This window comes from Mastigoproctus giganteus, chromosome 9 (genome assembly GCF_048544385.1).
Source record: "Mastigoproctus giganteus isolate SK-2022 chromosome 9, ASM4854438v1, whole genome shotgun sequence".
NCBI classification, from domain to species: domain Eukaryota; kingdom Metazoa; phylum Arthropoda; class Arachnida; order Uropygi; family Thelyphonidae; genus Mastigoproctus; species Mastigoproctus giganteus.
In genome coordinates this window covers 173,127,031-173,149,157 of record NC_143583.1, presented here as the reverse complement: position 1 = coordinate 173,149,157, position 22,127 = coordinate 173,127,031, and the positions used below count along the sequence as shown (strand labels likewise).

Below are 22,127 nucleotides of genomic sequence, written 5' to 3'. Positions count from 1 at the left end.
ATAAAGACATTTTCTAGATGATTGTTAGCCAACAACAAATAAATTATTCCAAAATTTTAAACACCATGATAAAGATTTGAATAAATAAGCATCATTACAAAGTATTTACAAGGTCTTAGGAGTTCTATGTGTGAACAAGAACCTGGTGAAGGGTCTGGCATGTGTTGCTCATTCAATAAAATATTTATTGCTTATAAAGTATTGAAATAGTTTGTTTCTTGAACAATCCACAAAATATGTTATCTTCTATAACGGCATCTATTTGTCATTATTTATTTTTATAATTTACCTTAGTTATATATTTAATTATATAATGAATTTTATATATAATTAATATAACTTATACAGTTCACGTTATTTACCTTGACTTCAGTAAAGCCTTTCATAAGGTTCCACACAAAAGGCTGTTATATCAACTGGAGCAAACTAAGATTACAGGAAAGATCTTTCATTGGATAAAGGCTGGCTAAAAGACAGTAAACAGAGACTAGTCATAAATGGACATTCCTCAATGAGGGCCAGTGTAGTAAGTAGAGTTCCTCAGAGATCAGTATAGAAATAATGAAAAAATAACACAACATGCTTTTGCTCCAATAATTTGTCTAGTTCTTCCTTGAATTTATTTAAGCTATTAACTTCCAAAAAAAACAGATGGAAGTCTGTTCCAGCAATCAACCACCCACTGGCTAAAGGAAAACTTCCACATATATATTCTGCAACCAATCTTCCTCAATTTGAATTTGTGTCTCATAATTATGAGAGAATCCAAGGATTCTCTCGTAATTATGGCTGAGGGTTTGCTTACCTCCTTCGCTGCCTCCCTTAATAGAAATGGATAGATCTCATCCACCCCAGGCACCTTTCTTATGTTTAACATCAACATTTCTCTTCCACTTTCCTCTCAGTTATTACAAAATCATTTAGCTCTCTGTTGGAGTTTGATAAACTTCTGGCATCCCCTATCTAAAGAATTCCTCATGTGTGAATGTAGATGTAAAATAGTCATTCTGTTTGATAGCAACCTAAGCAGCATCATCAACAGTCAAATTATTTATATCAGTTGTCAAAGTTTCCTGATGATTTAAAGGAAAGAAGGGTGGTTAAATGACCAGAACCAGGTCATTTTTCTCCAAAATGACTTAGACTGATGGCACAAATATTAAAATGCTAACTGTAGTTTATTATTATTATTATTATTATAAACTTTTTCTTCTTTAAGGGGTGGTTAGTATTAGTATTAGCAATGGTCACGTGGTGCAAAGAAGCCTTTGACTTATGCTGCACTAGCCAAAAATAAATAAATAAAATAAAATAAAAAAATAATAAATAATTAATAAGAGAAAAAGAAATAGACAACCTATGTGTTTCCCTCCTCTCAGCTGATCTTTGAATTTTCCCAAACTGTCAGCCTCTACCACCCATGTAGGAAACTTATTCCAGTAATTTATAACTTGTTGGCTAAAATTCCTGCAATCCACTCGAACCATATCTCCTCCCCTTATTGAAATTCTGGCCACTTTGCTATCAGCAAGTGACAAGCACCAGGGAGGTGCATCCTCATGACCGTTGATGCCGCGAAGAGGTGGGCCACAACTGAACGCGAACCGCAGAAAACCTCAAGTGTCATGTACTAAATGTCCAAACCATTCAAAATATGAGCAAATAAAATAAAACAGTAAATTAATAAAAATTATAAAAATAAAAGGAATTAAAAGTTAAAGAAATTATTATTATTTTTTAAATAATCAGAAAAATTAAAAGATAAAAATAAGTAAATAAAATAAAAATAAAATTAAAAAAAAAAATAAATAAAGATGAAAAAAGGTTAATAAAATGAATAAAAATCCTGCACCAGTGCAAGGTGGTGCCAGAAGATGATCCCGTCTTGGGTCCAGCCTGAGGCCAGCAGGAGATAGAAGTCAAGAAGACAGCGATATCATTTGACTTTGTACAAGTATGATTACCAACTGTCCAAGTCGAAGGTGGTGGTGAAGATGGTACTTGAGCTAAAAAATTGTGGTAGTGACGATGGTGGAGGTATCACAAGATGCTGGTCTGGACTAGAGGTAAAAATGGAATAGGAGTAGTTGCTGAAATTGGGGCACTACTGATGAGTTGTCTACATTTGGCAAAGGCTTTATGTGCAAAATCTTGTAGAAGATGAAATTTTTCTTTGGAGTCTAAGAGAGACAACTCATTGCCTGGAAAAAATGGTTGACACATAGCAGACAGAGGCTGATGTAGAGCCAAGTAACATGGACAGGTGAAAAGAACATGCTGCCAGTCTTCTGGGTTGCCACAGTTACAGAGGGGAGAATCAGAGAGGTTAAACCTAGCAAGTTTAGCACAAAGGGAACCATGGTCAGTTAGAAGAAAGAGTGTGGAGACTCGTACTGAACCATTTTAGAATAGACTTTTGTAAGGCAAAGGACACAGATGGAATAAACTTTCTTGTGACCATACCTTTGGAAGAAGAAGACCATCGATCTAGCCAGAGTTGAATCAGATAGTTCCAGATGAGTTTTTTTTTCGGTTTTAGGATTGCAGTGGATATTAACAGTCAAGTCTAAAAAGTCAACTGGAATGGCATGGCTAAGGTAATAGCAAAAACCTCAATAAGCAATTTGGAGGTCCAGAGGTAGGCAACTGCTTAAAACCTAGAGCGCAGCTGTTGAGACGACTCATCATTAAGAGCATACGGTCCTTGGATAGAGGAGAGTTTCTCTTGGATGGCAATCTTCTTAGTATACCAAAACCAGGCGCCAGCACCATAGGTACAAATCAGAACAAATACCACTTTGTACAAAAGACGAAGGGTGCGATGGTTAATACCCCAGGATTGATGCGAAAGATGAATAAGTATATATGTATACTTGGCTATTTTATCATGAAGGTGCAAGATATGTTTCTGGAAGTTTAACTTACGATCTAGAATAATAGCCAAAAATTTATGTGAGTCAACCATGGAGAGAGAACGCCAAAAAGTTTAACAGTTGGAGACCTGAAAATGTTAAGGTTGCCCTTAAGATAAAGAAGTTTAGTCTTGTTAGGAGAATTGGTAAATTTATTAATAATGGACCAAGAACACAGATCATAATGTTACTGGCAGTACTTTGCAAAGAAGCACAAGAATTACAAAGGACGAGAATGATTAGATCATCGGCATATGCTATTTTAGAAGCATTGGGAGATAAACAGAGAAGCCACACATCTAGAACCAAATCCCCGATGAGCGGACCAAGCACTGAACCTTGTGGGCATCTTTGAGAGACAGAGCGACTGAGTTGGTGAGTTCCAGAAATGACTTGTACAGAACGGTGGAGAAAGTAGTTGCAGGGTAAGCTGTAGAGTTGTGAGGAGCATTGAGCAGCCCTTAGGCGAGCAAAGAAGCTGTCCCACCAAAGGGAGTCAAAGGCTCCAGAGAAATCTACGAAAATAGCCATAGAATATTTAAACAAGCAGTTGTTTACTCTGGAGAGAAGTTCAACCAAGGCCTCCTCAGTTCCATGGCCTGGACAAAAACGAAACTGGTCAGAGGACTTTAATGAGCATTCAATAAATAGACCATCTAGATGGGCAGCAATAAGTCGCTCAAGAATTTTACACAAGTTGAACAATAATGCAATAGGATGATAGGCCTTAGCAGAAATAGGAGTACCAGGTTTGGGAATTAATTTTAACAATGCCATCTGCCAAAGGACAGGAAAAGTTGCATCATTCAAACATTTATTAAACAGTGCAATAACGACAGATTGGATAGAGTTTGTGTAGTCACTTAAAAAAAAAATGGCCTCGAGGTTATCAAGTCTAGGACAACAATTATTATTGATTTTGGAGATTGCCAAATTAACCTCTGCCTAGCTGAAGCAAGGAGTGGATTCAGAAATAAGATAGGCACTGTTGAGAGATCTAATTTGTTGGTGAATAGGAAGATCACAGCAGGGATCATCTGTGGGAAGAAGTGCATCAAGTATGGCATTGACAGTGTTAGTCCAAGACAGTTTTAGCATTGTGAGAGTCAACAGACCGGTAAATTCCTGGAGGGTGAACCTTGTTTCTAGAGAGACAATGAACCAGACGCCAAGGGTCAGAATTACCTGAAGTTAAAACAAATGTTCTCCAAGTGGATCTTTTACTGTCCTTTAAGGGCTTGGCATGTTGCCTTTTGAGGTTGCAATATTAATTTTTAAGCTACTCAACATCTGCGGTTCGCCAGCTCGTATGATGTCATTGGAAGGACTGGAGAGCACAAAACACATGATGGCATAAGAGGTTAAAGTTGTGACTCCACCATGGTGTTGGATGTTTAGGAACTTTCCTAAACATTCGTTCTTGTGTTGCTAAGAGGAAAGCAGCACTTTTCTCTTGCCAACACGAGAGCAAGCAGCACTTTTCCCTTGCCAACACGAGAGCAAGCCTTCAACAAAGCATCCTGGACATACATTGCATAGTCATATGCAGAATAATTAGCAATAGTTTCATCACAGAGTCCATGAATGAGAACTGAAGAGCAACAAAAAAACGAGACCATAATATATGTTTAAGGGAAAAGCAGTGAAGGTCCTGCAAAGAAAAAGAAGTGCCCGAATAGGAAGATTTAATCACAAAGGTAATAGCTGTGATCACTAGAGCAAATGCCACAGTTAACAGACCAATCAGAAATTAGCATTAGCAGAGGCATTTGATGCAAGAAAGCAAGCTTATGCAGCATCAGCCAAAAAAAAAAAAAAAATAATAAATAAATAAAAAAATAACCACTTCACCTTCGCCCCTCTGTTTGTTCGAAATACCTGTCCAGCTGAGCCTTAAACTTATTTAGGCTATCAACGTCCACGACAAGGGATGGAAGTCTGTCAGGCTGGTTGAGAGTAACAAGGTGATGAGAGAGTAATTCTTCGATAATTCTGCCTTTAGTGTCAGAGGAAGGTGAGAACCAGAGTAGACACTCTTCATTGGCATCTAACATGATGAAAAGGTGTATGGAACCAACAGTAGCAATAACATTATCAAGGTATTGAAGATAAACAGTGATATCAGAAGTAGGTGGACAATATATATTTTTTTTTTTTTTTTTTTTTTATGAAAATCCCAAACACGAGAGGTATTAGAACCTATAGTACTTAGTACCGTGCTTGGGTTGGAGGTTGACAAGACGAAAGAAGATATTTGTTGATATTGGGCTTTAACTTCTGTAGACTGTAATTTTCAGGAAATACGTATGAAGGAAGGTTGTTCCAGAAAACGGCAGTTGAATGAATAAATGAGGAAGATGAAAAGTTGGTTCTGTGGGTTTGAAGTTGGACAGTAAATGGATGTTGGCTGGTGGCGGCACGTGTTCGGACTGTTTTGAAAGTGAGAGCGGGAATTATAGAAGCCAATTCAGAAGAACAGTGCCCATGGAAGTATCTTTAGAAGAGGCATGCAGCAGAAACAGTGCGTCTATGAGAAAGCGACTGGAGAGACTCTGTTAGAGATGAATCATTAATTACCCTAACTGCCCTCTTCTGAATGGAATCAAGAAGCCTGAGAGAGGTTTTGGGGGCACTGCCCCAGATGTGGGAACAATATTTCATGGTAGGGAAGATTTGCGATTTGCACAGAAAGAACAGCTGTTTGGAAGAAAAGTAACGCCGAGAGTGAAAGCGAAAACCAAGTTTTTCAGATGTAGAGGAAGCAATATTTGTAATGTGCTTGTGCCAAGAGAGATTAGAAGTCAGGGTAATCACGAAAAGAGATATATCATTTTGCCTAAAAATTGGAGTGTCACCAAAGATAAGCATAGGAGCGGAAGAATTCATTTTGCAAGATATAAGACAAGACTGAGTTTTAGAAGGATTGAAATCAAATAAGTTGTCTTTGCCCCACTGGAGAATTACCTGGAGATCGGCATTTAAGAAATTGGTAGTGGATATTCAAGAATTTGAAGCCGATTGAGCAGGGCAAGGTTTTTCAAAATGGAAAAGTGGAATGTGATGTGCTATCATCAGCAAAAACTATGAATAGAATTTTCAGTCAATGGAAGAAGGTCATTAATATACAAGAGGAAAAGAGTGGGGGAAAGAACTGAACCTTGAGGGACACCAGCATTGGTGGAGAAGTTAGAAGACAGAGCTATCTACCATCACCCTCAGTGAGCGATCAGAAAGAAAACTGGATAACCAATTACAAAAAACAGTTGGCAAACCATAAGATGGAAGCTTGTTTAGAAGACCTTTATACCAAACACGATTGAAAGCCTTTGAAGTGTCAAGAGCAACTGCTTGTGTTTCATCAAACTTTTCCACTGAATTTGTCCATAAATGGGTAACATAAGACAAAATATCACCAGTGGATCGACACTGACAGAATCCATACTGGCGATAGTTGATCGGACAGAAGGTTACTAGGTAGTTACAAGCAGAAGGAAAAACACCTTCGGAATAAGTAAGTGAAAAAAAAGGCAGCAAAAAACAGGAGTAAGTTCAGGAGCACAGGTTTTGAGAACAAGTGGAGACATACCATCAGGACCTGGAGCTTTCTTAGAATCTAGATTCGTCAAAATCCTTCTAAGATCCTTTTGAGGGAAAATCACAGGAGGCATTGAATGGAGCGTGTTAGGAATGGTGGGAGGTGTTTTACCAAGATCATTAATACATGAGCTGGAAGAAAAATGGGATGCTAGCAGGTCAGCTTTATCCTTGGCTGAAGTGACAACAGAACCATCTGGTTTGGACAGAGGTGGGAGCAGAGATGGGCAAAAGTTGCGGCCAATAGCTTTGGCAAGAGACCAGAATGCTCGGCTACCATTAGGGCAAGAAGCAAGTTTTCTACTCTTAGCCTGTTCAAACTCTAGTTTGGACTGATTAATAACTGCTTTACAATTGTTGCGAGCTTTGGTGTAGGCAGAAAATGAAACTGAAGAATTAGAAACAAGCCAATTACGATATGCAACATTCTTCTCTTGGACAGCCTTAGCACATTTATTGGAAAACCAAGGTTTAGATAAAGGACAAGATTTTAAAGTGGAGTGTGGGATAAAGGATTCCATTCCTGCAAGAATAATTTCACTGACACGATCTGAGCAAACGTTGACATCAGAAGTTTTGAAACAGCTGTCCGACCAAGGAAAAGAAGAAAAGAAATCTTGCGGGTCATCCCATTTTGTATTCTTGTAATGCCAAACAATACGAGGTTTAGAACAGCCATGAGATAAAGGCTCCATTGGAGAAGAGACAATCACCAACTTGTGATCTGAGGTTCCCAAAGGACTGCTCACTTTGACCGAGTACTTAGAAGGGTTGTTTGAGAGAAAAAGATCAAGCATGTTTGCTGTATGGTTAGGATTGTCTGGTATTCTTGTAGGTAAATGAACAATCTGTGCAAGGTCATTAGAAATTGCAAAAGCCTCAGCATCTTGACCAGCTGGGTCGGTGTGACTAGAAAACGGAGGTCAGCTTGAGTTGTGAACATTAAAATCACCAAGGAAAATTACCTCACTGTTAGGGAAGTTGGACTAAAGGAAGTCAAACAGCTGCAAGTGATTAGTGGAGTTGGGAGAATGGTAGAGACAACAGATGAATTTGACACAACGAGATAGAGATTTTAAGCCAGAGAAGATTCCAAATTACCAGTTCTTTGACAGGGAATATCGGACGGACATATGCTCAAGTACCACCTTTGAAGCGAAAGGAATCATACAGTGAATAATTTATGCAGCTGAGATGAGCAGTAGTTGAATTAACCGATAACTGGGATTGTGTCAGAAAAAGTACATGGGGATTGGCAGACTGCAAGTGGAAATGGACATTGTTGAGATTAGAATTGAGACCACATATATTTGTGAAATGAACTAGGAAGTGTTTGGGAGGTTTAGATCTTTTCGCAGATAAGCTTACTGTATTAGTTTGACAATTCATGGTGTATTCAATAGTAAGAAAAAGTTGGGGGGGATATGCTGTATGAAGTAATGAAATGTTTGGATATGGTGTACACATGGTAAGAATATACCCAGATCATTGACATAACGTGGCCTCGACAATGCCCCCTGCATACACACTACTCGGATTCCCTCCAGTCATTATCTGATCTGGAAGCCTTCTAAAGAGTTGCCAATAGGTTCTTTCGGTGTACTAACTAGCAGCCTGCCTACGAACACCGTTTTAGAGCTATACCCTTGAAATGTAAGGAAGATTTGATCTCGCCGTGATGTTCATCATAACCTCAAAAATCATCAGTCATACTGCATGATGGAAGAGATGGGGAAGTGTTGACCGGAACTTAGCTCTGGAGAATAAACATGGGTTCTGCCACTTCAAGCCTCCAATAAGCAAAGTGGTGGTATTGCACTGGTTGATGAGTCATCTACCCCCCTAGTATTGCCTGGTAACACAGAGGGGTGGTAATCCTCAGTGTGGTTTTGGCGCCACACCTCGATCCCTGCTTATGTTGGTTCATACCTGGGTGGTAACCCACAGTGTGCATGGAGGTTATACCCAGGATTACTAACAGTCCCACCATCATGAAGGTGCAAGCAGAGGATTTGGCTGTCATAGACTGTCCAGACTTTGCCAAAATTGGGTCTACTTGACTTGTATGTCACCCGAATATCAGAATAAAGAAACTATCAAATAAGAAGTGCTAAAGGTCAAAACACAAATGCAAACAGCATGTTGTGTGGTAAGGGTATTGATTTTGACAACATTCAGATTAGTGTTTGTGATAACAAACACAGAGCGTGGCTCACATGATTGGGATGAACAACACGGATGGACAGAGGGTAGCCAGAAACTTTGCCTTGATGATAATATGGTTCCTGAAGGGCCAGTATGGCCATTCAAGAACCATATTATCTTGAAGAGCCACCAGTGGGTTCAAATTGGTGAACATCCAGATATTGCTGAACTTCATCTGCAACTAGATGAGACTTGTGTGCATTAAGTTGAAGGATACACAAGTCAGAAGTGATAGCGCTGTCTGCAGTAGCAGACTGGTTATAAGATGCATTACTCAGTTGGTTTTTAATCTTATCAGTTCTTTAGCTCTTATAAACTATGGGCAGGGTGAATCTCGAACAGAGTTTCTGGAGTCCTTTCTAGATTTGCAATTTGCACATACTGGAGGTTCAGGTTTACTTGAGCATTTGCTAAACACATGGCCTCGCTTTGCTTCAATGAATACAAGTGGTTGACTCCTGTCGACACATCATGGTTCTTGGTAAGATCCTCAAGTGTAATATCGAAGTCTTGCAGATTTTTGAAGTAAAGGTCTTCAAGAAAATCTTCTTTGGATAAGTCCTTCTCCACGTCAAAAATATGCATGGATGGGTCAGATTTTTTAGGGGGTGATGAGGAGATCCCCACTTTAGACAAGGCTGATAAGGATGCAATCTTTGTTGCATTAGCCTTAGAGTCAGTTTTTATAACAACCCCCTTATAACGAGTAAACCCCATAGTTTTTATTTTAATGTCCTTTGCATTTTCGTTCAATGCCTTTGTCACTTCTGATTTGACAGCTTGGCTTTTACCCAGATTAGAGTTTTCTTCTGCCTTTAGAATAATAATATTCTGTTGAGGAGCAGCCGAAGCTGGCTTAGTTGCAACAGTGGTCGCTGAGGAAGAGATTATCTTTAGTTTAGGTGCTGGGGAACAAGGTGAACCATGTATTACTTGAGCATAAGTCAAGGTGGAGGAATCAGCAGGTGTAGGAAGAGAGACATGTTTATCATTTTCTTCCAGTTTAGTCAGAATCTTTGCATTCTCTAAGAGAAGTTTATTTAAAGCATGTTCAAGGCCAGCCAAGTACCAAAGAACATTTTTGGACACTTGTTTAGTCACTTTGTTGGATTCTTTAAACAAATAATCCTCAAGTTCCTTACATAATAGTTCTGCAGCTTGCTTAGGTGGAAAATGAACAAGAGGTATAGGTGGGACCTTTTTGGAAACTCTACTTTCAGAAGAAATGGTGGGATCAGAACTCCATGGGCGCCTCCGTAGCCAGGTGGGCAGGAGCAGTGCGGTGCACATGCTTCTTTATTAGACCGGAGTTCGAGCGCATGACCGCCAAATACGGAGGATGCGGAAAGGTCAGGGAATGACCACCACATATCCCCGGCGCAATATGGCCTTAGTTGCTAATGCTCCTAAAAACCAAATAAATAACAGAACTCCACGAGGATGTAGTGGATTTCTGCTTAGGAGTGTCATAAGTGGAATCAGCGCTTATAGAAACTCAAAAGAAAACAGAAAAAGTCGAGAATTAGGGTTGAATTTGAAAGTGTCTGCAATTCTGCCCAGACACGATAGGAGGGAGTATATGATGAGAGCCTTGTCGATCAATTCGGCCCTGGAAAGATTGTGCAAGGCTCAAGGGGTAGAATTTTTTTTAGCCTGGACTGTACTTGTTAAAAGGAGAGATTGCTTATACAGGGATGGGATACACTTAAATAGAAAGGGTGCAAGAATATTTGCTGATGCTATCGAGGCAGTGTTAGGTGGGTCGGAAAACTGCTAGCTTGGGGGGAGACAAAGACCAATAGATTGACAGTAGCCACTGGCAGAGGTGAAAGAGATTCTTGCACTGCTTCTATTAGAATGAGCAGAGGCCTGAAAAACAAGATTCATGATATTTCAGAGACTGCTGGGAGCCATTGCGGTACAAGTAAACACATGGGTTGTGTTAGGGTAGCTAAGAATAGAAACAGGTGCAGGTATACTTGCGTGTACACCAATGCTAGGAGTTTAGTAAATAAATTTGATGAATTTGAGGTATTGCTCAAAACATCAAAGGCAGATATTGTTGGGATATCAGAGACGTGGTGTCACACAGATATAAGGGATGCAGAACTGGAATTTGTGGAGTACAACGTCTACAGAAAGGATAGACAGGATAGGAAGGGTTATGCTATTAGTTAAGAAACACATAAAATCCAAGGAAGTGAAGCCAGTCGACATCGCTGGACAGTGCAGTGTTGAGTCAGTTTGGTGTGACATAAGCATTGGGAGATCAAAATTGAGAGTAGGAGTGTGCTATAGGCCTAATGACTCTAATGAGTATAATAAGAAACTGTACAGGGAAATAGAGTGGGCCAGTAAATCAGAGAGTCTTATAATGGGAGATTTTAATTTCCCAGATATTGACTGGAATTTTTGGGCTGGTCACTCACACACTAGCAGGGCTTTTGTGGATTTATTGGATGATTGTTTTCTACATCAGCATGTTCGGGAGGCAACTAGAGGGAGTAATACTCTTGATTTGATTATCAGCAGTGATCCTTCATGCATTAAGAATCTGCAGATAAATGAACCACTAGGTGGCAGTGATCACAGTGTGCTGAAGTGGGATTTACTCAAAGAGGTAACTACCATCAGGGGTAAAGGGAAGGGTTATTGCTTTTGTAAAGGCGACTACGATGGATTGAGACAGTATTTAAATTCTATACAGTGGGACCAACTGATGATGTTACCAACAGCAAATTCAAAATGGGAAGCATTCAAAGAACTTATCTTGGAAGCTACTAGGCTTTTCATACCAACTAAGAAATATTGTTCAAGGTTTAGGCCAAAATGGATGTCAGATGAACTAATGAGGCATATGGCAGAGAAGAAAAATGCATGGGATACTTACAAATTAACACATGACACAGAAGCCTATGGTAGATACAAGTTGATATGCAACCAAGTTACAAAGGAGGTTAGGCAGGCGAAGGCAGATTACGAGAAATCCTTGGCAAGGGATGCAAAGAAAAACAGCAAAGAGTTCTTTACTTATGTAAACTCTAGAAGGAAGGGGATGAATCAGATTGGTCCACTTGATATCGATGGGTCAACTGTTGATGATCCTGCTCAGGTAGCTAACAAACTAAATGAAAATTTTGCATCGACATTCACACATGAGGAGTTATTCAGCGAGGGGAATGCCAGAGGTGTATTCAACTCTAGCAGTAAGCTACAGAATCTTGAAATAACTGGGAGTAAAGTGGAGGAGAAACTGTTGAAGATAAACACAAGAAAGGCACCCGGGGTGGATGGGATCTATCCAGTTATATTAAAGGAGGCAGCAAAGGAAGTAAGCAAACCCTTAGCCATAATTATGAGAGCTTCCTTGAACTCAGGGGAGGTACCCATAGACTGGAAATGTGCAAATGTGACCCCAATTCACAAAGGAGGATCAAAGGCTGACACAAGTAATTATAGACCTGTGAGCTTAACTTCTGTTCCAGGAAAATTAATGGAGGCACTGGTTAAAGAAGCACTGCAGGATCATCTAGACAAGACTTCAGTTATAGCTTGGACACAGCATGGTTTTGTTAAGGGAGAGTCTTGTCTGACTAATTTGATTGGATAATATGATGCAGTCACAAAAGAACTGGATGCAGGGAATAATTTTGATATTATATATTTGGATCTTAGAAAGGCTTTTGATACTGTTGCACATGGAAGACTGCTTCACAAATTGGAGCAATGTGGCATTGCAGGCAAATTGCTGCTAGGGATAAAGGGATGGTTGAGGGGGAGAAGACAGAGAGTGGTAATCGATGGACACTTCTCATCGTGGACTAATGTTATTAATGGAGTCCCTCAGGGTTCAGTGTTGGGTCCATTATTGTTTTCTGTATTTATAAATGATATTGATGATGGTATATCAAGCGTAATGTCCAAGTTTGCAGACGATACAGAGGTTGGCAGGGCTGTTAAGGATACTACTAACACTATGCTGCTGCAACAGGATCTGGAAAGATTGAGCAGATGGGCTGAGAGGTGGCAAATGAAGTTTAACATTGACAAATGTAAAGTACTACATATGGGAAACAGTAACCCCAGAGCAACGTATCAACTCTGTGGTACTACACTGACAGTGGTAGAGAATGAAAAGAACCTGGCAGTAATTGTGCAGGCAGATATGAAGTTCTCTGAGCAGACGGGCTTCAAGAGTAGCTCATGGTGTCTTGTCAATGATATACTGGAATTTTTCTAGCGGGGATAAGGAGGTGATTATTCCCTTGTATAAGGCAATGGTCAGGCCACACCTTGAGTACAGGTCTGGAGGCCTCATTTCAAGAAGCATGTAGAGCTGCTGGAACGAGTACAGAGAAGGGCAACAAGATTAGTGAATGGAACAAAGGGTTGCTCTAACGAAGAAAGGCTTAAGTTTTGCAAATTGCAGTGCCTGGAGATTTGGCACCTGCGAGGTGATTTGATAGAGGTGTATAAAGCCTTGAATGGTTTGAGCATGCTCAATGCTGATGGGATTCTTCCTCTTGCTCAGAATAATCACCTGAGAGGGTGCAGTTTCAAACTGAGGAAAGATAGTTGCAGAATAGATGTGTGGAAATTTGCCTTTAGCCAGCAGGTAATTGATTGGTGGAACAGGCTTCCATCTTTTGTTGTGGAAGCTAATAGCCTAAATAAATTTAAGGCTGAACTGAAGAGGCATTTGGAATGAATGGAGGGGTTGAAATGGGAGGGTTACTTTTTTTTTTAATTTGGCTGATGCTGCATAAGCTTGGTTTCATGCATCGTATGCTAATGCTAATGTTCTCTAATGGAAGTTACTTAATATTAGTTGCAATAATTATCTAAACCCTCCTCCCTACAAAAATTAAGTTCACTACCCAGAAAATCCAATATTTTGTAAATTGAGATCTATAAAACCAAAGATATAATGGATGCATATAGATGCTCATTTTTTTCTGACCAGATACCATGCAAATAATTTAACAAAAATTACAGGAAATTATGTAATTATCAGAAATTTAAAAATTAATAACTGAAAAGGTTGTAAAATTTTTTCTTATTTTTGAAGCAAGAAATGAAGTTACCTTGTATAGCTTTTCGTATATAAGGATCCAAATTGATTGTAAAAGGCAAAAACACTTTGAGATCATTTACTAGCAGAGTGGTAGAATGAAATGACAAAAATACTTCAAACTTTCTTTCATCTCGATCCAAATCGAGCATAGGTTCCTCCTCCTTGCAAACAGGAACGTAACTTTTGACCCTAAAAATTTAAAAGCCTTATATGTACTATTAAACTGCTTTTAAGATATTTTTGTTTCTTTTTTTTTTTTTTTAAATTTTTATATTGAAATTGTATGATTTTTTCATTATACTAAAAAAAATTTAAGGAAATACAAAAATGTTTCAGAAACATGAAACACAATAAAGCTATCTGAAAACCCATTTAGTAGCCAATTTACAATGAATTAAAAAAAAAAAAAAAAAAAAAATGGGTTTTTAGAATGCAATTTTTGCAATGCACCTTTATGCAATGGTGGAGTTAATGGTTAAGCTCTCAAACCATACAAGTTTTGGATGGTTTGATTTGAACCAACACATAAAGGCTTATATAACCGATGTATCAAGTCCTATAAAAGGATTTAGTTAAGCCCTATAAGAAATATAACCTCTATTTGAAGAACAAAAATGGACAATTATTAAATATAGGCTTAATAATAAATTTAAACTGACATTACAAGATGAATATCTAGGACTATCACATCCAATATGCTCTTCTAGTAACTCTAGACTCAGAGAAAGGAGATAAAGTAAGGTCTCAAAGTAGGCAGACTCAGAACAAGCCACTCCACTTGTATGAGACTGATTCAAAGTTATATTTGAGAATGACAGTTATTTTATTATTATTTTTTTTTTTTGTTAGTTGTTGGCGCATCGGTTTCTGTGGCCATATTGCACCTCTCAAGGTGTTTGCATTTTCTACTCTGATCCAAGCCCGAGGTGGGATTCGAACCCTCGACCTTTGGGTTGCCAGGCAGGCACTTTACCCACCCGGCTAGCCTGGTCGGCATTGATAGTTATAGCTTGCTCATTTTACAATGGCAAGTGGTGATACATAAGCTGGGAAAGGAAGGAATGGAAAGAGGAAGGTCAACATCATAGTAATATTAGCTTTTCATTCAGACAAATCAGAATTCCATACTTGAACTAGTTGATACCTTATGGATTAATAAGGACAATAATATGTCCCATAGCCTAAACACAGGCTCCCCTAAAGGTGCACCTGTTATGGGGATAGACTCACCCGACTGTACTTTATTTAAAATTTATGTACATTAATTTATAAAAAGTGATGTATATATGGTTTGTAGATGTACTAATGTAGACATAGATATACATGGTTTGTAGGGAGACTAAGGTATCCTAAGATTAAACTAGAGTTTTACTTTAATTGATCTTATCTATTAATCTGTTTTCTGACTCACTTAACACTGCCTTGATACCATCAGCACATATTCTTGCACCATTTCTATTTAAGTGTATACCATCCCTTTAAAAACAGTCAGGTATACTTCTGTACTAAGGTAAAACTAGTAAAACTAGAGTTTTACCTTAGTACAGAAGCTTTCAGCATGGGAAAACCCCAAGCTTATGTAAATTCTCACCTGTGTGGGTGTACCAGGAAGCTAACCCTTTCACACTTTGAAACCCCACTGTGTTAATGAAGAGTATTAACCCATGTGCAAACGAAGAGTATTAATTAAATTGTTAAGGAAAAAAGTGTTATAATTTAATGCTTCTTGATCATAATGAGCACAGATTTAACACGATTATGAGCAAATAGAATTTATCAGAAACAAGGTATTTTAACATGAAAATTTCATGTCTGTAAACTAATGTGGCATTCTTCATTGAAATAATAAGAAAAAAGATACACTTTAAAACTTTCAGATTAGAAAATTGCCAATGCTATTCTACCTTTTTTTTCAAATTATGAAAAGTAGGATTTTCTTGTCCTCTCTTCTGTTTTTGTGGATGGCGGATTTAATCAGGTAGCAGTCATGACAGATGACCTCCAAAAATAGCTGTTATGCATTAATTGTTAATTAATGATTAAATATCTCAATTTTTTTTCTGCCTCCCTAAATTTATTTAATGATTTACTTTTTTTTTTTTTTTTTATTTATTTATCCCAAATTTAACCTAAAATCCTAAACTTTTATTTAAAATGTTCCAGAAATAAAAAATTATTTATTTGGAATTAAAAATGCAAAGAGCACATCAGATCCCACATGACTATTTACTGTTTCTACCTTTTGCTTCAACATTCCAGTTTTACTTTCAACATCTCATAAACAGCATACTGCTTATACGTTGTTTGAAACTGGTGCATTGCTGGCTTGTGGCAGAAAGTAGTTCCTCTTTGTTTTTGTATTGATTATTATTGTTGATGTAAAATGTTTTTTGCTTCAATTGCTATGATTATTACCTGTTTATTTGTTTGACAAGACACATATATGTATGCAAATGTAAATTTGATATTTTGCACTGTTAACAGTTCTCCGAACTGGAAAATGAAAGTGATTATTAGTTTTATGTTTGTATTTTATGACTGTATCTTTGTTTTTCATTTTCAGCAGAATTAATTTAAAAATATAAATAGCATTTTAAAATATTCAAATATTTTATTAAAAATTACATACATTAAGTACTGAAATCTATTAAGAAAAGAAGAAATATTGGTAAACGCAAGCAAAACAAACAAAAAAAATGTTTTTTGTTTGTTTATCTGATACAAAACCCTTGCATGGGTGTGGGGGCTAAAGTCTAAGCACATAGTGTGAGGGGGATCTGTTTCAAGCCATAGGCTACCAAGACACTTGGGAGGCAGGAGATCAGAACAACTAGGAACATTCATCCAATATGGTTTCTTTCTGTATGCTGTCATGGATTATTTGCATGCTGTTTATTCACCTTGTTATTTCTATAAAAATATAAGTGGCTGATATATGTATTAATTTTAGCTTATCATGGTTTGGTGTCGACATTTTTTTCCTCCTCTTTCTGTATGCTGTCATGGATTATTTGCATGCTGTTTATTCACCTTGTTATTTCTATAAAAATATAAGTGGCTGATATATGTATTAATTTTAGCTTATCATGGTTTGGTGTCGACATTTTTTTCCTCCTCAGTCAATGTCATTCAAAGACCACTATATCTTTTATCTTTTGCATTCACCATACATAATACTATGTAACTCCATCACTGTGCAATGGGTTTTTTGGACAGAAAATTGAAGTAAGAGCACTGAGAGAGAGAGAGAGAGAGAGAGAGAGAGAGAGAGAGAGAGAGAGAGAGAGAGAGAGAGAGAGAGAGAGACTGCACTCAGTTTTTTATTATTATTTTATTTATTATTATTTTTTTGTGGAACTGGAAGATAGTTGTTTTGTGCTGGTTATGGGCTTTCTTTAAGGGTGCTGCAATTTAAGTTAGCTTAATATTTAGAGAAGAGTTATTAAAAAGTATTGGTACTTTTTAAACAAGTCTCATGAGGTTTCTTTTTTTGGTATCTCAATTTGAAAAGGTGAATGCAAGTTATTATGTTTTTCATGATTTTGCAGCTTAATGTTTTGTGAAATGGCTCTATGCCTTGAAGACAGATCACTGTCATAGCACAATTAGTGTCCTTTGGCTGTTGTCAGTTAATTGCCATCTTGTTGGAGAGAAGTTATTTCACTCCCCACTTTTGTAAAGTCCATGTCTTATAATTTTGTGGAATACAGTTATATGTGAGTTACTGTAACTCACATAACAGTAACTCACAGTTATATGTGAGTTACTGTTATGTGAGGGGTGAAACATGACTCAAAGGTTTCCATATACTAAGCAATACTTTTATTTCAATGTTAATTTTTTTTTTTTGGAGACGCATAATCAATGCTATTCCTGTGTTATTTCAAGCTGCACAGAAGTTTTGCAGTTTTGGCCTATGGAGGAAGTGCACTATCATGAAAAAAAACCATTTCTTGCTCATTTAATGTTTCCATCTTTTAATTTTGGTTATTAATAGCTATGATTCTGCTGAATTATGTGAGTTTTGGTTTCTGTCTCTAATGTGTGTTTATGCTGTGCCTTATAATCTGGGTTGTTGTCTGATTTTAAGTATTCGGATGACAGATTAATTAAGAGCTACTAGAAGAATTTCTCAAGACTGTTGCACCTGCAGGTACTCTACAGCCTACAGAGAAGTGTCATATTATTATAACTGTGCCTGTATCAATCTGCTGTGGATTGATAGCAATATTATGATGAACTATCACATCATAAGCATCACATCTTGCATCACTTACTGGATGTTGCACTGCAAACTAGAGGTTTTTGTTTTGAAATATCAGTTGAAGAAATTGACATAATGTTGCAAAAATAAGCTTTACTTAATGGCATAAATAATGTAGTTTTAGTTTTCAAAGGCTAAGCTATGGAAATATTCCTTCTCATTTTGCTATGTAGCTTTGTAATCTATGCTGAAAATTTTCCATGATCCAGTATAACACATTTTTGCCAATTTTATTGAATTTAAACATTCTTTAAATTCAATAAAATTTTAAGGAAAATCATGAAAAATGCATTTCTTCAAATATTCTCACAAGAAAACTTAATTTTCACTGAGGTCAGTGAGGTCACGCTATGTCATAAATTTTGAAACAACAACTGGGATACATTTCAGGTAAATACGCATGACGGAACAGAAGCATTATGCCAGCTTGTTAGAAATAAATGCTGTTATAGTCTATTTCCAGTGGTAAAGCTCATTTTGTAAAAACTTCTGCAACAAATGAATGTGCCATTCTGTATTCACTTTTACCATTTTGTTTTCTTCCTTGCCAGGTGGGAAGGAGGAGCAGCAGTGCCTAGCACACGCTTCTTGATTAGACTGGGGTTCGAGCCTGTCACCACCAAATGCGGAGGATGCAGAAAGGTCAGGGAATGACCACTGCATATCCCAGAGCAATATGGCCTTAGTTGCTAATGCTCCTAAAAAAACAAACCCAAGTCTTCCTTGAAAAGATATGGTCCTATAGTAAGAGATTTGCAACTCTGCACTGCACCACATTCAAAGACATTCATATTGTGCAATAATTTTTTTGTGCAGTTCACTTGGTATGACTTTTCTGAGAGTGGGACTGGCATGATGGGAACATCTGAAGGAAAGAGTTTTTCATGATTGTCCTTTGAATATTGTTGAATTAAAAGAAAAGATTCCACAAGAAATCAGAGCAATTGATTAAAAGTTGTTACATCAATGATGAAAAAATTTCCATCATTGATTATGAAGGAAATTTTTCAGAATATTAGAAAGCTGTACAGTAAAATGAGATTACATTTACCCAACTTGGTCTTTGAGAACTAAAACTACATTAGTTGTAACATTAAATACGTTTTTTTCCATAAAGTTATATTAATTAATTGATATTGCAAAATAAAAATACCAGGGATGTTCAATAAAGAATGATCATAATTTTTCATGGACAACTGTACTGCTTGCTATTTCTAGCTGAGCTATGGAATTGAAGATGGAATCAAGCTACATCACATAGCAACTGTGCAGATGACTTATATGCATGGTGAGACCTTGGCAATTGGTCATTTTATGCCTGTTCAGTTTTGCTCACATAATAATGAATGTGACATGTAAGGACAGTATACTGCTCTCAAATTTTGTTTCTGTCTCAAGAAAACATCAGCTGAAGCATATAAAATGTTAAAAGAAGCTTATGGTGAATCTATGCTTCCATATAGCACAGTTCGCAGGTGGTTTAGAATGTTTAAAGATGGATGTGATTCAATCACAAAAATCAGTGGTCCTGGAGCTCCAACCACTGCTGCAGAAACCATAAACACTGCTTCTGTAATCATGAAAGAAAATAATCATATAAAAGAAAAGCAACTGGCAGAGATTATTATTAGCCGTATGGTGCAAGGAAGCATGAGGCTTTTGCTGCACCAGCCAAAAAAAAAAAAAAAAAAAACAAACATTCCTGAGTTATCCTGAGAGAGAGAGAGAGAGAGAGAGAGAGAGAGAGAGAGAGAGAGAGAGAGAGAGAGAGAGAGAGAGAGAGAGAGAAAGTCAGAAGTAAAAGGGAATCATCAAGAAAGGGAAGAATGATGATATCCAGCTTAGGATCCTGGGTGTGCCAAGCCATACTCACTAGATATGAGCCCCTGGGGTTATGTTGAGAATATCAGTTGAGAATATCTGTGTCTGTGCATGCTAGGTTCCAAGACTACTCACCTGAGCAACAAGTTTGCATGGAGGATGAGATTGCTTCATCATTTCAACCCAGAGAGAAAGCAGCAAAGCTCTATTTAGAAGTCTATGTAATCGGTTGTTGGATTTTTTTTTTGGCGTAAAAGCAACTTTGGCCATATTGCGCCTATCTATTAGTATTATGTGACAATGACGACGTTTCTTAATTATGGTTTATATTTGGCTAAAATATCCTATTAGTTTTAAATAATTAAATATATTTTCAACGTTGGAATTATTGCCTAGGATTTGTGATAAAGTCAGGGAATCCTGAATATTTATAGGGAGGTGGAAGGCTGATGTTGTGCCATGTGGTATTGTGAACATTCTATAAGGAAATGCTTTACAGTGAGGTGACAAGAACAGTGAAGACATTCTGGAGAATTTGCTTTCGTGAGTAAGTACAAGTGTGTGTCTAATGCGCAGTCTGGTTAAAATGACTTGTTCGTGCTGATTCTTACGGAGACTCGAATTTCATGGCTGAAGTTCATGTTTTATTTGAAACAGTTTATTTTTTGGTTAATTTTGCCACATTTGTGACCACTGAGTGTGAAGAATCTGTTTTATGATAGGTCTGTAATTGGAAAGTGGAACTTTGTAAAGTCTTAAGTTTGTATTTGTAGGATTCTTTGCTGCTCAAACAGCACTTTCATTACATTCAATGCTTGCATGTCCTGGGATCCAACAGAAATTTACTTGCCTTCTTTTGCTTTTGAGCTTCACAAGATGAGCTTTTATCTGGTGAAGGATAGGATGTGATGGAGTCTGCTTTTGTTGGAGAGCATGCATTGTACTCAATGAATCTGTGTATATGAGATGTTTCAGAAGAGGAGAGGATGCAATGTATTTTAAGGCCATGAGTAGGGCAAATAGCTCAGCAGAATGGCTACTGCATTGGTTTGGGAGTTGCTGTGAGATAACAGTGTGGAAGGACCACTGCAGCATCAACTTGGGTATCTGTTTTAGAGCTGTCTGTGTATATTTGAAGATATTCAGAGAACTGTGATGAGTGAGCTGCATGCATCTGTTTTATGTTGACAATTGCCAGAGTGCTTTTTCCCCACTGTTGAAATAAGTGTAACAGTTAGGCACGAAAGTGTGCCAGGGTGGAATACTTATGCTATTATCCTCATGTACGTTGTCAAAGCTTAGGCCTCATTTTGAAACTTTTAGTCGTATTCCATCTGGTTTATTTATTGTGGGTTTATTGCTGTAGAGGTTCTCCCACTGTGGACTGAAGAGATACTGCCAAGTAGGATGATGAGGAAGACTTCGGATTTTAATAGCATAGTTTAATAGCAGCAGTTGCCTCCAGAGATATAGTGAAGGCTCATGGGTCTCCGCATATAAGCTTTGTACAGGCGATGTTCTGTATGCCCCTAAGGAAATTCGTAAGGTACTATGATGTATGGAATCAAGCCATTTAATGACACTTGGTCTACATGAGCTATACACAGGGGCTCCATAGTCTAGTCTTGATCTGATTATCGCACAGTATAGGTGAAGTAGCGTGAACCGAACAGCCCCCACTTCATTGCAGAAAGAACTCTGAGAATATTGTTTTTTTTTAGACAGGTTGTTTGGAGGCATTTGATATGTTCCAAAAATTTAAGTTTTTTATCGAGAAGCAAGCCAAGGAAATGTATACCATTTGCTAGAGGTATCAGATGGTTTTCTAGTCTTATTTCTGGATCTGGTTGCATTTTTTGCTTTCTACAGAAATATATGGCCATTGTTTTTTGTTGTGATATTCTGCAGTCATTGTTTTTAGTCCACAATTCTATTTTTTTTAACTGCGCTTTGTAACTGCCTTTCAATCATGTTCATGTTTTGTGAATGGCATGAAATGGTAATGCCATCTGCATAAAGGAATGTTTCAGCTGTTTTCGGTATGACTTTTGTCATAGAATTTATTTTTATTGTAAACAAAGTTGCATTCAGCACTGAACCCTGAGGAACTCCTTCCTGAAATATGTTTGTGACAGCTTGTTTTGGTATTTCACTTGGAAGGTTCTGAGCTTCAGAAAATTTTGTATTAAAATTGGTAGGTGTTCCCGCAAACCAATGTTGTGGAGGTCATTCAGAATTATCTATTGCCAGGTAGCAT

The 22,127-nt window shown here is 37.6% G+C and overlaps 1 protein-coding gene across 1 annotated transcript in view; it reads right to left on the bottom strand.

Moving 5' to 3' along the window:
• The window catches only part of Arms (Ankyrin repeat-rich membrane spanning), a 680,132-nt gene that overhangs the window by 97,201 nt on the left and 560,804 nt on the right, over positions 1-22,127 (bottom strand). Inside the window, exon 21 of the mRNA XM_090381558.1 lies at positions 13,796-13,974. Within this exon, the coding sequence (XP_090237684.1) occupies positions 13,796-13,974 (179 nt within the window). The remainder of the gene's footprint in view (positions 1-13,795; positions 13,975-22,127) is intronic.